At 41.7% G+C, this 18,132-nt stretch overlaps 1 protein-coding gene across 1 annotated transcript in view; it reads left to right on the top strand.

Annotated features, from left to right (window-relative positions):
- Window positions 1-13,371: 13,371 nt before the first annotated feature.
- The window catches only part of LOC133540808 (serine/threonine-protein kinase MAK-like), a 59,662-nt gene continuing 54,901 nt past the window's right edge, over window positions 13,372-18,132 (top strand). The window contains exons 1-2 of the mRNA XM_061883758.1: window positions 13,372-13,467; window positions 13,578-13,720. Of these exons, the coding sequence (XP_061739742.1) occupies window positions 13,620-13,720 (101 nt within the window). The 5' untranslated portion in view covers window positions 13,372-13,467; window positions 13,578-13,619. The remainder of the gene's footprint in view (window positions 13,468-13,577; window positions 13,721-18,132) is intronic.

The raw sequence follows: 18,132 nt of genomic DNA, 5'->3' as shown, positions 1-18,132 counted from the left end.
AGTTAAGACCTTTGTTAGATCAAAATCTGGGTTTAACGTGGTTTGTGGAGCTCCCCCTGGTGTTGTGGTTATGGTGGTCATTTACGTTAAGGAAGTAATTTGACATGTAGCGGATTTTATAGACTAAGCGGATTTTGAAACCAAGAGCTACTGCTTGGGTACTGATTAAAGGCCTACTGAAACCCACTACTACCCACCACGGAGTCTGATAGTTTATATATCAATGATGAAATATTAACATTGCAACCCATGCCTTTTTAGTTTACTAAATTACAATTTTAAATTTCCCGGGAGCTTCGTCCTCGAAACGTCGTGTAATGATGTGTACGCAAGACGTCACAGGTTTTTAGGAAGTATGAGCGCTGCGCACACACACAGCTAAAAGTCGTCCGCTTTAACGGCATAATTATACAGTATTTTGGACATCTGTGTTGCTGAATCTTTTGCAATTTGTTCAATTAATATTGGAGAAGGGGCTTCACGGTGGCAGAGGGGTTAGTGCGTCTGCCTCACAATACGAAGTTCCTGCAGTCCTGGGTTCAAATCCAGGCTCGGGATCTTTCTGTGTGGAGTTTGCATGTTCTCCCCGTGAATGCGTGGGTTCCCTCCGGGTACTCCGGCTTCCTCCCACTTCCAAAGACATGCACCTGGGGATAGGTTGATTGGCAACACTAAATTGGCCCTAGTGTGTGAATGTGAGTGTGAATGTTGTTTGTCTATCTGTGTTGGCCCTGCGATGAGATGGCTACTTGTCCAGGGTGTGCCCCGCCTTCCGCCCGATTGTAGCTGAGATAGGAGCCAGCGCCCCCCGCGACCCCAAAAGGGACTATGCGGTAATAAATGGATGGATGTAACAGTGTAGGTCTTATTTAGTAGGATATGTACAGCCAGCAGAGAACATAGTGAGTTCACATAGCATAAGAACAAGTATATACATTAGAAGTACATTTGAGTTGTTTATAATCCGGGGAGATGGGATGTGAATGGAGGAGGGTATTAGTAAAGTGTTGAAGTTGCCTGGAGGTGTTGTTTTAGAGCGGTTTTGAAGGAATATAGAGATGCACTTACTTTTACACCTGTTGGGAGTGCATTCCACATTGATGTGGCATAGAAAGAGAATGAGTTAAGACCTTTGTTAGATCGAAATCTGGGTTTAACGTGGTTTGTGGAGCTCCCCCTGGTGTTGTGGTTATGGAAGTAATTTGACATGTAGCGGATTTTATAGACTAAGCGGATTTTGAAACCAAGAGCTACTTCTTGGGTACTGATTAAAGGCCTACTGAAACCCACTACTACCCACCACGCAGTCTGATAGTTTATATATCAATGATGAAATATTAACATTGCAACACATGCCTTTTTAGTTTACTAAATTACAATTTTAAATTTCCCGGGAGCTTTGTCCTCGAAACGTCGTGTAATGATGTGTACGCAAGACGTCACAGGTTTTTAGGAAGTATGAGCGCTGCGCACACACACAGCTAAAAGTCGTCTGCTTTAACGGCATAATTATACAGTATTTTGGACAGCTGTGTTGCTGAATCTTTTGCAATTTGTTCAATTAATATTGGAGAAGTCACAGTATCAATCAATCAATCAATGTTTACTTATATAGCCCTAAATCACTAGTGTCTCAAAGGGCTGCACAAACCACTACGACATCCTCGGTAGGCCCACATAAGGGCAAGGAAAACTCACACCCAGTGGGACGTCGGTGACAATGATGACTATGAGAACCTTGGAGAGGAGGAAAGCAATGGATGTCGAGCGGGTCTAACATGATACTGTGAAAGTTCAGTCCATAATGGATCCAACACAGTCGCAAGAGTCCAGTTCAAAGCGGATCCAACACAGCAGCGAGAGTCCCGTTCACAGCGGAGCCAGCAGGAAACCATCCCAAGCGGAGGCGGATCAGCAGCGCAGAGATGTCCCCAGCCGATACACAGGCGAGCAGTACATGGCCACCGGATCGGACCGGACTCCCTCCACAAGGGAGAGTGGAACATAGGAGAAAAAGAAAAGAAACGGCAGATCAACTGGTCTAAAAAGGGAGTCTATTTAAAGGCTAGAGTATACAAATGAGTTTTAAGGTGAGACTTAAATGCTTCTACTGAGGTGGCATCTCGAACTTTTACCGGGAGGGCAAGATGGAGTTGGGAAGCTTTAGCCTTTAGCCACACAAACACACGGTGATTCCTTGTTTAAAATTCCTAGAGGTGAAATTTTCCTATGGATCAGAGCACGGTCAAGCAAACATGGATCCCTACCGAATGTCAACCAGCAGGTTTCGGTGAGAAAATTCTGGTTAAAAAGTCAGTTCTTACCGGAGACCCTTCCAACTATCAGGTACTGTTTAACTCACTAAAACACTAGCAACACAATAGAAAGATAAACGATTTCCCAGAATTAACCTAGTAAATGTGTCTAAAAACATCGGAATCCGTCCCAATGCAATCATGTTTTTTTTTTTCTCCTAGTCCGTCGCTATCAATATCCTCAAACACGAATCTATCATCCTCGCTCAAATTAATGGGGAAATTGTCGTTTTCTCGTTCCGAATAGCACTTTTTTGTTGGAGGCTCCCATTAAAAAAAATGTGAATATGTGAGGAGCCATCAGCATGTGACGTCATCGTCTGCGACTTCCGGTAGAGGCAGGGCTTTTCTCTTAGCACCGAAAGTTGCATACTTTATCGTGGATGTTCTCTACTAAATCCTTTCAGCAAAATTATGGCAATATCACGAAATGATCAAGGACCTGCTATCCCCGTTTAAATAAGAACATCTCATTTCAGTAGGCCTTTAATGCAAAGGGCTACCAGTTTGATACACACTTAAATAAATTGCCAGAAATAGCCAATTTGCTAAATTTACCTTTAATAAATACATCTATATATATAAAAAAATTGGGTATTCCTGTCTTTCATTCCATCGTAACCTTTTTTTTCCTTTTACCTAAGGTTTTTTGTAGAGAATAAATGATGAAAAAAACACTTAATTGAACGGTTTAAAAGAGGAAAAAAACAGGGAAAAAAATGAAAAACTAGCTAAGTCGAATCTATTGAATAATTTATTTTTCCTGATTAAGATTAATTTTAAAATTTGGATGACCTGTTTTTAAATAGGTTAAAATCCAATCTGCACTTTGTTAGAATATATAACAAATTGGACCAAGCTATATTTCTAACAAAGACAAATCATTATTTCTTCTAGATTTTCCAGAACAAAAATTTTAAAATAAATTAAAAGGACTTGGAAATACGATTTAAATTTGATTCAACAGATTTTCCAGAAAATTGTTTTTGAATTTTAATCATAATAAGTTTCAATAAATATTTCACAAATATTCTTTGTCGAAAAAACAGAAGCTAAAATGAAGAATTAAATTAAAATGTATTTATTATTCTTTACTATAAAAAAAAATACATTTACTTGAACATTGATTTAAATTGTCAGGAAAGAAGAGGAAGGAATTTAAAAGGTAAAAATGTATGTGTTTAAAAATCCTAAAATCTTTTTTAAGGTTGTATATTTCCTCTAAAAATTTCTTTCTGAAAGTTATAAGAAACAAAGTAAAAAAAATAAATTAATTTAAACAAGTGAAGACCAAGTCTTTAAAATATTATCTTGGATTTTCAAATTCTATTTGAGTTTTGCCTCTCTTAGAATTAAAAATGTCCAGCAAAGCGAGACCAGCTTGCTAGTAAATAAATAAAATTTAAAAAAATAGAGGCAGCTCACTGGTAAGTGCTGCTATTTGAGCTATTTTTAGAACAGGCCAGTGGGCTACTCAACCGGTCCTTACAGGCTACTGTACCTGGTGCCCGCGGGCACCGCGTTGGTGACCCCTGCTGTACAGTGTACACAACGTTTCGGGCTTTAACTTGAAAATGGCTGTGGAAATATTGGCGTGACGTATGTATAGAAATGCTTTTTTACATAAGCTGACCATATTCTGAAATCCCAAAAAGAGGACACATGTATGCGTGCCAAGGCCGGGACTACGTGAAAATTTGACAATGATACCCGAACTTGCTTTATAAATAATATATTTATTTAAATGAAGCATTTTTTTCTCCTCTGTTGACAGCAATGTTGGCGCTAGGAATTTTCAAAATGGAGTCCCATTTTGAAAATTCCTGCCATCATGTCGTAAAAATGGGGTCCCACAGTAAATTTTTTGGGTCCCACTTTTTTGTTATCATTTTGAAAACAAATGATAATAATAATAATAAAAATTGGATTAGATTTTTATCGCGCTTTTCTATTACTAGATACTCAAAGCGCTCACAGAAGTGGGAACCCATCATTCATTCACACCTGGTGGTGGTAAGCTACATTTGTAGCCACAGCTGCCCTGGGGTAGACTGACGGAAACGTGGCTGCCAGTTTTGCGCCTACGACCCCTCCAACCACCACCTATCATTCATTCATCATTCATTCACCAGTGTGAGCGGCACCGGGGACAAGAGTGAAGTGTCCTGCCCGAGGACACAACGGCAGCGATTTGGATGTCAATATGTGGGGAGCGAACCTGCAACTCTTAAGGTTTCTGGCACGGCCGCACGCCATGCCGCTCCTAAACAAATGCATTGACCTTTGTATCTCACATTTTATATTGTGTTTTGGAAAAAAGTTGTCATAAACGTTACTTAATTAGGCTGACCATATTCTGAAATCCCAAAAGAGGACACATATATGCGTGCCAAGGCCTGGACTAGGTGAAAATTTGCCAATGATACTTGAACTTGCTTTATAAATGATATATTTATTTAAATAAAGCATTTTTTCTTCTCTGTTGACAGCAGTGTTGGCGCTAGGAATTTTCAAAATTTTTGAAAAGTCCCTTCATGGACCCCATTAAGTCATAAAAATGGGGTTCCACAGAACATTTTTGGGGTCCCACTTTTTTGTAAGCGTTTTGAAAACAAATGATAAATGTATACATTGACCTGTTATATCTCACATTCTCTATTGTGTTTTGGAAAAAGGTTGTCATAAACGTTACTTAATTCATTAAAAGAAATAATATAAATGCATATGTAAATTTATTAAGTTAAACATTCATTCACTTTCTTCTTTCTCTCCATGATATAAACTTTACCGCTGCTGGTAGATTTTTCTATGTTTTTATTAAGTTGTAGGTGGATTTTTTTCAGTATAAAAGTATAAAAAGTGTTTTGCTTCGGTCATGAAATGATGATAACGGTGTGCCAGGGCATACATACATTTTATATTGAACGCTTAAATCTCTGGAGCCTACATCATCTTCAGATCTATTCCTCATTTCAAAATGTTTTAGTTTTTTTTATGTTTTTTTTTTTTGTTTGTCTGTTTTCCGCCCTTTTTTCGTCAAACAAAACTATGTTTTTTTATGGCAAACACACACAATATGCAAAATCCATCCATCCATCCATCCATCCATTTTCTACCGTTTGTCCCTCTTGGGGTCGCTGGAGCCTATCTCAGCTGCATTCGGGCGGTAGGCGGGGTACACCCTGCACAAGTCGCCACCTCGTCACAGGGCCAACACAGATAGACAGACAACATTCACACTCACATTCACACACTAGGGCCAATTTAGTGTTGCCAATCAACCTCCCACCAAAAATATTACATAAGGTGGAATATTTGATGTGACGGGGGGTGTATATTGTAGCATCCCGGAAGAGTCAATTGCAAAGGGTTCGGGGTATTTATTCTGTTGTGTTACGGTGCAGATGTTATTACGAAATGAGGTGGCGACTTGTCCAGGGTGTACCCCGCCTTCCGCCTGATTGTAGCTGAGATAGGCGCCAGCGCCCCCCGCGACCCCAAAAGGGAATAAGCGGTAGAAAATGGATGGATGGATGGTTTGTCATTCTTGTTTGGTGTGGGTTCACAGTGTGGTGCATATTTCCTCAGTGTGACCTGTATGGCTGTTGACCAAGTATGCCTTGATTGACAATCAATCCACTACTTCTCTCTCTCTGTCTCTGTCCCTCTTTCACGGATGTTGCTGCATGCACACACCTTAATAATTTCTTTTGTTTTTAACCCCTCTTAACCCTATCCGTACATTGAAATTACATGCAACCCTGACACAAAACGCCGGACGTTTGAGGTATTTAAGAAACCCCGCCCGGACACCCCGGACAGTCGCGCAAAAGAGGACATGTCGGGGGAAAAGAGGACGTATGGTCAGTCTACTTTACAACTAAGCCGAACACACACAATCTTTGGGGAGTCCGGGTGGCAGCCATGCTTAATTTTTCCAACAGTGCCTCCCTTTGGCCACAGGTTGTATTACATACAACAACACGAGTTAATCCAAGTCAACATACGCTATAGTGCCAAAAGTATTTGGCCATCCATCCAAATAATCAGAATCAGTTGTCCTAATCAGGTGTATAAAAACAAGCGCTTAGATATGGAGACTGTTTCCACAGTCTCCATGGCCCATTTTTCACATTTCACATGGCCCATTCTTTCACATTTGTGAAAGAATGGGCTGCTCCCAAGAGCGCATTGATTTTCCAGGTGGAACTGTTATAGGATACCGCCTGTGCAACAAATCCAGTTGTGAAATTTCCTCGCTTTTAAACATTCCAAAGTCAACTTTCGGCTTTGTTATAAGAAAATGGAAGAGTTTGGGAACAACAGCAACTCAGCAACGTAAACTGACAGAGAGCGGTCAGGAGACGAATCATGGTGTGGAAGTGAAGTGAAGTGAATTATATTTATATAGCGCTTTTCTCAAGTGACTCAAAGCGCTCTACATAGTGACACCCAATATCTAAGTTACATTTAAACCAGTGTGGGTGGCACTGGGGGCAGGTGGGTAAAGTGTCTTGCCCAAGGACACATTGGCAGTAACTAGGATGGCACAAGCGGGAATCGAACCTGCAACCCTCAAGTTGCTGGCACAGCCACTCTACCAACCGAGCTATGCCGTCCCGGGAGACTCCCGAATTTCAGTCTCCCTCCCAAAAATCTCCCGGGGCAACCATTCTCCCGAAATTTCACCCGGGTAACAATATTGGGGACGTGCCTTAAAGTCAACAGCCATACAGGTCACACTGAGGGTGGCCGTATAAACAACTTTAACACTGCTACAAATATGCGACACGCTGTGAACCCACACCAAACAAGAATGACACACATTTCGGGATCACCGTAACACAACATAAACACAACAGAACAAATACCCAGGAACCCTTGCAGCACTAACTCTTCCGGAACGCTACAATATACACCCCCGCTACCACAACCCCCCCCCCCTCCCCCATCTCCCGAATTCGGAGGTCTCAAGGTTGGCAAGCATGTGTAAGGTTGTTTTTCAGGAGTTGGGCTTGGCCCCGCAGTTCCAGTGAAAGGAACTTTTAATGCTCCAGGATACCAAAACATTTTGGACATGATCCAAACTTTGTGGGAACAGTTTGGAGCGGGCCTCTTCCTCTTCCAACATGACTTTGTGCACAAAGCAAGGTCCGTAAAGACTTGTATGACAGAGTCTGGTGTAGATTAACTTGACTGGTCTACACAGAGTCCTGACCTGAACTTGATAGAACACTCCATCCATCCATTATCTACCACTTGTCCCCTTTGGGGTCGCTGGAGCCTATCTTAGCTGCATTTGGGCGGTAGGTGGCGTACACCCTGGACAAGTCGCCACCTCATCGCAGCCGATACAACACCTTTGGGATGAATTAGAACGGAGACTGAGATCCAGGCCTTCTCAACCAACATCATCAATGTGTGACCTCACCAATGCGCTTTTGGAAGAATGGTGGAAAATTCCTATTAACACACTCCGCAACCTTGTGGACAGCCTTCCTAGAACAGTTGAAGCTGTAATAGCTGCAAAAGGTAGATCGACATCATATTGAACCCTTTGGGTTAAGAATGGGATGGCACTTCAAGTTCATATGGGAGTCAAGGAAGGAGGCCAAATACTTTTGGCAATATAGTGTACATGCCAATGTATATAAATGTAACATTAAAATATTGAACGTTATTATTAGTATTAGAAAAACTGTAGAAATCTACGCAACATGTTCCACTTGCCCTGTAGTATACACTTAAATAAAACAATATTCCTCACTTGTTTTTGTTTAAGTAGAAATATACAGAGGTTAATATGTGTCTTAATTACAAAAGCCTTTTCAAAAAAAATGAATTTATGTCATGGGCAGCACGGTGGTAGAGGGGTTTGTGCATGTGCCTCACAATACGGAGGTCCTGAGTGCAATCCCGGGCTGGATCGGGGAAAGCAATCAAGGCCCGGGGGGAAGAGCAGCAGCAGCAGAAGCGCACAGCTAAAGCTGAGACACGGAGGACTGTGGGGACAAGAGACGAAAAGGACAATCAGGACAAGGCACGAGGGAGACAAGCGAGCGAGCGCGAGAGAGAGAGAGAGAGAGAGAGACCAGGAGAGGAGTCAGAGATGAGAAGCTTCTCATTAGCTTGTCATTAGTCCCAGGTGCGTCGATTGCAGATTGCCTCCGGCTGTGGCAGCGCATGGGCGCTGTCTGCCTAGCAAGCACGGGGGCGTGTCGAGCGGAGCTTTTAGTGGAGCTTCTAGGTGCTCCTGCAGAAGAGGGAAAAGCGGACTGCATGTGCGCCGTAACAACCTGGCTGGCATTAAATGCCTGACTGACACAACCTCCACCATCGATCGGTAGCTTGCGATCGACGTAATGGCCGCCCCTGGTTTACGTAACATGAGCGCAATTACACCACAGCATAAGCGTCAATTCCGGTGCTTGAACAATCGTTTTTTTCTTTGGGATCAAAGTATTTATATACACAAATTGCGCACTATCGACTAGTGATGCACCAACAATTTGGCCGCCGAAAATTGCTTTGCTCTCGGAAACCGGATGTTGTGATGACGTATCCACTTCTGCTGGCGGGCTGCGTCTTTCCCTGCCTTCACGAATGACGAAGCATGGCCAAAGATGACAAAAATGTTGCATTCCGGTCGTAATCAGGTAGCATTTCCATTTAGATTGAAGTCACATTTGAAAAGATCTGATTCCAATCGGATTTGAACTACCTGCAGATGTGGGCCAAATCTGATATTATCCAAGCACTTTGGAGACTAAAGACTGGCAAAATAAATCCCATCTGTGTCACTTGAGGGCAAAAAAATACAATTCAGTGTGCAGTAGGGTTGTACGGTATACCGGTATTAGTAAAGTACCGTGATACTAATGAATCATATTCTGTACTGTACCGCCTCTAAAAAGTATCGGCACACAATCACGGAGTACTTAAAAGGAGACAATTTGTGTAGACAGAAAAGGGAGAACAGACTCATTTTGGCTTAAAAACTAAAGACAAACAAAAAGTTATAACACTGAAACGCCCTCAGGAAGAGGTTAGCTAGTTAGCGGCTAAAGTCCATCCGCAGCCTGCAGTGTTTTAGCGACTTCTAAATCACTAATCCTCGCCTCCATGGCGACAAATAAAGTATGTCTCTTACAAGTATCATCCCTGCAGGACGAGGAATAGCTAAACATTCTTCACTACACACTGCAGCTCACCGGGATCACAATGTAAACAAACACCTAACATCCACTGTAATGATACCAAGTACAAGAGTGTATTTAGCCGATAGTAATATGATTACTGATTATTTTTTAGCATCACAAAACCTTCTTTTGTTTTTTTTTTATTTATATTATGTTTATAAACTTAGGAAATATGTCCCTGGACACATGAGGAATTTGAATATGACCATACCTGCCAAACCTCCCGGATTTTCCGGGAGACTCCCGAAATTCAGCGCCCCTCCCGAAAACCTCCCGGGACAAATTTTCTCCCGAAAATCTCCTGAAATTCAGGCGAAGCTGAAAGCCACGCCTCCTCCGGGTCAACGCGGACCTGAGTGACGTGTACAAAGAGCGTGTCTGCCCAATGCCGTTATAACTGTAGAATGATCGAGGGCGAGTTCTTGGTTTCTTATGTGGGTTTATTGTTAGGCAGTTTCAGTTTCGTCCTCCCAGCGCATTAAAACAAAACACAACAGCAGCAGTCCGAATTTGTCTACCTAAAGCAGTTCATCTGCCGAACAGCATTGTGTTGTGACACTCTTAAACAGGACAATACTGCCTTCTAGTGTACATGCATATGTTTGGAAAACAAGGATGGAATATTCAACCCTCAACTCAACAATGAGTAGATGAGTGTTATGTGTGTGTAAATGTGTAAATAAATGAACACTGAAATTCAAGTATTTCTTATATATATATACGGCGTGGCGCAGTGGGAGAGTGGCCGTGCGCAACCCGAGGGTCACTGGTTCAAATCCCACCTAGAACCAACCTCGTCACGTCCGTTGTGTCCTGAGCAAGACACTTAAAATAAATAAATGATAAATGGGTTGTACTTGTATAGCGCTTTTCTACCTTCAAGGTACTCAAAGCACTTTGACACTACTTCCACATTTACCCATTCACACACACATTCACACACTGATGGAGGGAGCTGCCATGCAAGGCGCCAACCAGCACCCATCAGGAGCAAGGGTGAAGTGTCTTGCTCAGGACACAACGGACGTGACGAGGTTGGTTCTGATGGGTCCTGGTGAGCGCCTTGCATGGCAGCTCCCGCCGTCAGTGTGTGAATGTGTGTGTGAATGGGTATATGTGGAAATACTGTCAAAGTGTTTTGGGCTCCTGTAAAAGGGGTACAAAAGCAAGTACAACCCATTTGCATTTACATTTACAACGCCCCCAACCACGCGCTTGGGAGTCTTTAGACTGGCAAAGTGTATCGGATCTGAGTCACTTGAGGGCAAAAAAAAGTCCCAATTGGTTTGCAGTGTAACTTAGATTGTCGTATTAACCCACATGTCACTAAAAAGTGCAAATTCTAACCATTGGAATTATTTCTATAGTTCGTAAACATATTCCGGGCTGGATTGAAATGTGTATTATGTTGTATTATGCCTAGATCTGTTGCAGAGTGTTGTGCTGCATAAACTGCATTTTTGCTGCTCAGCAAGACCCGTGTCCCATGGCTTCAAACTTGACATCTCATTGGCTTCTTCGGATACAGGATCTTTGATTAACAACCAAGTGAGTCTACAGTTTTGAAGGAACACATTTTTCTCTACAGAATTTTTTTACCACTGAATTTTTACACTTAATTTTAAAACACTGTATTTTGACAAACTGTATTTTTAAACAAGAACATTTTCATTTAGAAATGTTTATTCAATGAAATTGTCAGAATAATTTGATGTAAAAAAAAATCAGTTCACTAAATGTAACACAAAAATTAATTCAGTGTCCAAAAAAAGCTTGTTTAATAAAGACACACATTATTCTCCATACAGAAATGGATCTGGTTTCTAATGGGCAATTTTATGTTAAAGTTAAAGTACCTCTGATAGTCTCATCACACACACACTAGGTGTGGGGAAATTACCCTCTGCATTTGACCCATCCCCTTGTTCCATCCCCTGGGAGGTATAGGGAGCAGTGAGCAGCAGCGGAGGCCGCGCTCGGGAATCATTTTGGGGATTTAAACCCCAATTCCAACCCTGTGTCCTGCAATGGCAACCAGCCCATTGTGTAATCTGCCCTTGCCACAAATTTAGCGCTAAGTGGCTCCATCTCCGTGCAATCAAATATAGAATAAATTCAGGACAATGGAAATAAGCATATGTTGACCATAATTTGTTAATAGGTGCAGTATAACAACCCTGGAGTTGTAACAACTATATCCTACAAACCCCAAAACCAATGAAGTTGGCACATTGTGTAAATCGTAAATAAAAGCAAAATACAATTATCTGCAAATCCTTTTCAACCTATATTCGATTGAATACACTGCAAAGACAATAATACACTGTCTTAGCTCATGTTAGCTCATTTGCAATTTGATGCCTGCAACATGTTTTGAAAAAAGCTGGCACAAGTGGCAAAAAAGACTGAGAAAGTTGGTGAATGCTCATCAAACACTTATTCGGAACATCCCATCAGTGAACGGGCTAATTAAGAACATGTGGGTGCCGTGATTGGGTATAAAAGCAGCTTCCATGAAATGCTCAGTCATTCACAAACAAGGATGGGGCGAGAGTCACCACTTTGTGAACAAATGCATGAGCAAATTGTCAAACAGTTTAAGAACAACATTTTCAATGAGCGATTGCAAGGAATTTAGGGATTCCATCATCTACTGTCTGTAATATCATCAAAATGTTTAGAGAATCTGGAGAAATCACCGCGCGTAAGCAATGATATTATGGACCCTTCATCCCTGCATCAAAAAGCGACCTCAGTGTGTCAATGATATCCCCACATTGGCTCAGGAACACTTCAGAAAACCACTGTCAGTAACTACAGATGGTTTGCTACATCTGTAAGTGCAAGTTGATAAAAGCCATTTATCAACAACACCCAGAAATGCTGCCGGCTTCACTGGGCCCAAGTTCATCTAAGATGAAGGACTGATGCAAAGTGGAAAAGTGTTCTGTGGTCTGACGAGTCCACATTTCAAATTGTTTTTGGAAACTGTGGACGTTGTGTCCTCCAGACAAAAGAGGAAAAAACCCATCCTGATTGTTATAGGTGCAAAGTTCAAAAGCCAGCATCTGTGACGGTATGGGGGTGTATTAGTGCCCAAGGCATGGGTAAGCTACACATCTGTGAAGGCACCATTAATGCTGAAAGGTGCATACAGGTTTTGGAGCAACATATGTTGCAATCCAAGCAACGTTAGCATGGACGCCCCTGCTTATTTCAGCAAGACAATACCAAGCTACGTGTTACAACAGCGTGGCTTCCTAGTAAAAGAGTGCAGGTACTAGACTGGCCTGCCTGTAGTCCAGACCTGTCTCCCATTGAAAATATGTGGCGCATTATGAAGTGTAAAATATGACAACTGAGACCCCAGACTGTTGAACAACTTAAGCTGTACAACAAGCAAGAATGGACAATAATTCCACCTGAAAAGCGTAATAAATTGGTCCCCTCAGTTCCCAAATGTTTACTGAGTGTTGTTAAAAGGAAAGGCCATGTAACACTGTGGTAAAAATGCCCCTTTTTTGCAGAGTGTTGCTGTTATTAAATTCTAAGTCACTGATTATTTGCAAAGAAAAATTTAGTTTTTCAGTTCGAACATTAAAAATATTGTCTTTGCAGTGTATTCAATTGAATATAAGTTGAAATGGATTTGCAAATCATTGTATTCTGTTTTCATTTCCGAATAACACAACGTGCAAACTTCACTGGTTTTGGGGTTTGTAATTGCATCACAACCTGCTGCAGTTTTCAAGCTTGGCATTCTTAACAATCACCCCTTCTCCGACCCTCCTTCTAGTTTGTTTCCTGACCCGCGCATTCTGAACCACATGTCAACATAATCCACTTCCCTTCATTGGGGATTTTCTGTCTGCTGTGAAAGGCTTATCTTCGGTTGGATAAGAGCAACTGGAACCTGCAGCCAAGCAACAAGCCTACATCTCCAGGGAGAAAAGGTAGATTAAAGAGGACTATAGTTTTTGTTTATTCATTAAATGAGTAAAAACCATTAGGAAGTGCAGAGTACTTGGTAGTCTGAAGATATACTTTGTTGCAATGCTTATAGGGATTATTTGCTGGGCTGCCAAGGAGTGAGCGTCTATGGAAAATGAACCGCTATGTCATGCTCAAACAACTGGGGGACGGTACCTATGGAAGCGTGCTCCTAGGCAGGAGCAATGAAACCGGGGAGCTGGTTGCCATAAAAAGGCAAGTTCAAACCACTAATGTGTGCACAATAGGAAGATATAACAGGGTCTGACTGTGTTCTTTGCAGCTAATTTGATAAGTCCATGCAGCAGTTTTTGACAAAGCAAGCTATTTTAAGGAGCTACAGTCAGAGAGCTCACATTTAGAAATACAGACACAGCTATACCTCCTAGTTGAGTATAGCTTCAGTATTTTTAATAAATGATCACTTTAAATTTTGTCTTTTTAAGGATTTGATTATTGCCTTCATTGTACTTAATTACTTTTGCAAGACTAGGCAAATTGGAACAGCTGACTGGTTTTCGAGACCTCTAACACACAGGTTGCATACCCCTGGAACTAGAAAATGGCAAATCAAAGAAACATGTTCAAAACAGGTTGTAGAAACAAAATGGAAGCATATTTAACTTAGTTTAAAGGGATAGGCAATCTCTCTCTAGGGGTCTGCACGAAGTAGGTCCAGTCTTTAAAACATCTGGTTCACTGCTCTCCTCTAGACATGTTCGTAGGAGCCGCCCGTCACTACCCTTTACCCTATGTAACATTCCGGATCTTCTCCCTCCCTTTGGCCTCTTGCCCTCCACTCTACCTTCAATCATGAACACTAGCAGATCTACGGGATGTAGCGCTTGGCTCTCTGCCTTCTGTGGACGATGTACACTGTGGCCCTTTCTTCTCCAACCAGCCGTAGCACTTCATTTCTTATCTTTTTTGACCATCATGATGCTTGCTCCTCCACGTCCACATCTCGCAGTTTTTCAGTTGTCTGATCTCTTCCTTGCGAAGTGTCCCATGTTTCTGCACCGTACGGCAATGTACTCCAGACCACCATCTTCACTATTCACCTTTTCAAGGACATACTGAAGGCCTTTGTCAGCAGTTTTTTTCTCTCATAGAAAACACATCTTTACCACTTACGGTCCTTGACTTGATCTCTTTGTCACAGTGTCCATCTTGGACAGTTATACTGCCAATTCAGGAAACAATGTCACTTGGTTTAGCTGTACACCACCAAGGCAGATCATAAATTCCTCCCCCAGCTGCTTTGAGATCTTCATCACCTTTGTTTTCTTCTTCTGCGGTGTCACGTATCTTGGTCATCATGAGTTGTAAGACGTTACCGGGCCAGCTACTGTTGCCTGGTCATCCGCATATCTCACTGTCTTGATGACCGTCTCCTACACACATGCTGTCATCCACCTGACCTGAGGCATCCCTCAGCATGGCTTCAGCATAGATAGACATTAAACAGCAAGGGTGAGGAACAAAACCTGTCTGGTCACACGTCCGATCACAGCAGGATTTGTCATACTATCCTTCAGCCTGACTGTTCGGGTGGCGATAGCTGAAAGTCTAATTTGTTTAGAGGACTAACTATAGGAAAGACGGTGTTTCCGTCAGAAAACAGGAGGAAGGGATGACAATCCTAATATTCTTAAGTGGCTTTATTTAGGCATACATTGATAGCACTGATATATGTTTATAAACTCAAAGTTAACGCGATAAAGCGTTACTATAAATTTTAAATACGACACAAAAATTTTTTAATAGGCGATTAACGCATACGCGTCCTTTTTGAACATCGGGCTACCATGAATTGATTAACGTGGACCCCGACTTAAACAAGTTGAAAAACTTATTTGGGTGTTACCATTTAGTGGTCTGTGCAATTTACTAATAAAAGTTTCAATCAATCAGTCAATCAATGCCGGAGCGGGGGGAACATAGTTGCAGTTCTCTTGCTACTTATGAGCCACAAGCGAGCAGAAATTTACAAAGAAAAGTTGTCGTTCTTATGGAAATATCCGGTTCAAAGTCATGGCAAGTTGTTCTCCCGACAAGGAAGGCTATTTTTTCACCGTGAGAAGAGATGACATCCCTGCAGCATAGGTTGGTGGTGCTTCACTTCCATGTTCAGATTACGGTTAAGGTGCATTGATTACAGAACATTTAGATTGTTGCTGTGACTGATTTAGTAAGTAAGATGACATAAAAGCGCAACAGAAATGAAAGACGGTCGGCAGGAAGTCGAAAAGGGACTTTTTTAAAAATTTTATTGGTAACACATCCATCCATTTTCTACCGCTTGAATACAATGATTTGCAAATCCTTTTCAACCTATATTCAATTGAATAGACCGCAAAGACAATATACTTAACGTTCAATTTGGAAAACTTTATTTTTTTTTGCAAATATTAGCTCATTTGGAATTAGATACCTGCAACATATTTCAAAAAAGCTGGCACAAGTGGCAAAAAAACTGAGAAAGTTGAGGAATGCTCATCAAACACTGTTTTGGAACCTCCCACAGGTGAGCAGGCTAACTGGGAACAGGTGGGTGCCATGTTTGGGTATAAAAGCAGCTTGAATTGAATTATTAAATACACAGGATTACGGTTTAAAAACATAATTTGTTGATTCTAAATGTAATATTTTAATTATTTCCTACTATTGGCTCTGATTGAAATCATCTGTTTTTTGGCCGACAGCTCTCCTCTGTCCAGGGAATAATTTCCTGAGTTTGTAAACAAGAGCAAAAATGACAAAGGATGTATTGATGGTAAAAAGAAAAAATATTAATCTAATCACTGTGGTATCGACCTGATACTATACCACTTGGTATCATCAAGGTCAATATTTGTATCTATCCTCTTACCTTTGATTACATTCAAGAGCGCTAGCTTGCGGTTAGAGGTTAGGTTAGCATATCCTCTCACAGTGTGTATAGTGAATGTTTAGCTATTCCTCATTCTCCAGTGATGATGCTTAAAGAAACAGTGTAATTGCCACCATGGAGGCGAGGATTGCTAACTTAGAAGTGGCTTTGCACTGTGCAAATGTTGTATTTGTACCTACGTGGACCACAAATGCAGAGACAACACAAGAAAGAGCAACAAAGAGTCTTTCGTAAACACTGGCTTAGGATAGCAGGATAGTCTATAAAAATTACAACTTAAGAAAATAGAGAGATGACAAGAAGCCACAGCACATTCCAATGGAACCTTGAAAAAAACGTAACAAGAACAAGCAATAAAACAAGCCTGGACAAAGCAACAAGTCCCCCAGGAGAACAGGACAAGCAAAAATGGCAGGTGATCCGAGAAGAAAACATAAATAACAACAAGTGGAAGTAACTAAACCTAGAGTTGTACGGTTTACCGGTATTGGTATAGTATTGGGGGCGGCATAGCTCGGTTGGTAGAGTGGCCGTGCCAGCAACTTGAGGGTTGCAGGTTCGATTCCCGCTCGTGCCATCCTAGTCACTGCCGTTGTGTCCTTGGGCAAGACACTTTACCCACCTGCTCCCAGTGACACCCACACTGGTTTAAATGTAACTTGGATATTGGGTTTCACTATGTAAAGCGCTTTGAGTCACTTGAGAAAAGCGCTATATAAATATAATTCACTTCACTACTAATGTGTTGCGATCCGCTACTTGGATCACCACATATATTTTATACTTCCAGTTGTTGTATCACTGTTCTACACTCTTACTTCCTGTTTAGTCAGTCACCATGGTTCCTCATTGATCCCACCTGCTAATCACGGTTTCTGCACACCTGTCACTTTTTGATTACTCACCTATTTAAGCCCGTCCCTTTTCGTCATTCTTTCTGGGACTCTAATTTGCCTTTGAGCAACATTCACGACTGTCTACTACCCGTATGTATTTTCTCGCTAGCTCTTACGCTAAGCCACTCGATATTCCAGCTTTCATGCTGAATGTTTTTTTTGTTTACTCTTTTGTGTGCTTCGTGCCAAGTATAGTTTTTGTATTTTCTATTCCTAGCTTTCATGCTAGCGCCCTTGGTTTATTTTTGTCTGTTAGCTCCAGTGTTTTTGTTCATAGTCTGTTTTTGGTAAGGTTAATAAATCATTTAAACTTACCGTTGCTGTGTTCATGCCGACGCATCCACGAAGGGACCAATTTGGCATCACTATGCCAACCAGTCGTAACACTAATGAATACTAATGAATCATATTCGGTACTATACCGCCTCTAAAAAGTATTGGTCCCACATCCCCCCGTCGTCGTCACGTGTCATTGTTGGTTTTACCAGCAGAGGAGCATGTTCGACAGCGCACATTCATGGAGTACTTACAAGAAGACAAAGTGTAAAGACAGAAAAGGGAGAATGGATGCATTATGGCTTAAAAACTAACGATAAAAGTGAATTTATAACACTGAAATGCCCTCAGGAAGAGGTGCTTTAAGACATGGCTGGCTAGCTTGCGGTTAAAGACCAGCAGTGTTTTAGCTAATTCTAAATCACTAATCCTCGCCTCCATCCATCCATCCATCCATTTTCTACCGCTTATTCCCTTTCGGGGTCGCGGGGGGCGCTGGCGCCTATCTCAGCTACAATCGGGCGTAAGGCGGGGTACACCCTGGACAAGTCGCTACCTCATCG

The sequence above is a fragment of the Nerophis ophidion genome, linkage group LG22 (genome assembly GCF_033978795.1).
Source record: "Nerophis ophidion isolate RoL-2023_Sa linkage group LG22, RoL_Noph_v1.0, whole genome shotgun sequence".
In the NCBI taxonomy this organism is placed as follows: domain Eukaryota; kingdom Metazoa; phylum Chordata; class Actinopteri; order Syngnathiformes; family Syngnathidae; genus Nerophis; species Nerophis ophidion.
The sequence above is the reverse complement of the archived record's forward strand: the minus strand, read 5'-3'. Positions and strand labels throughout refer to the sequence as shown.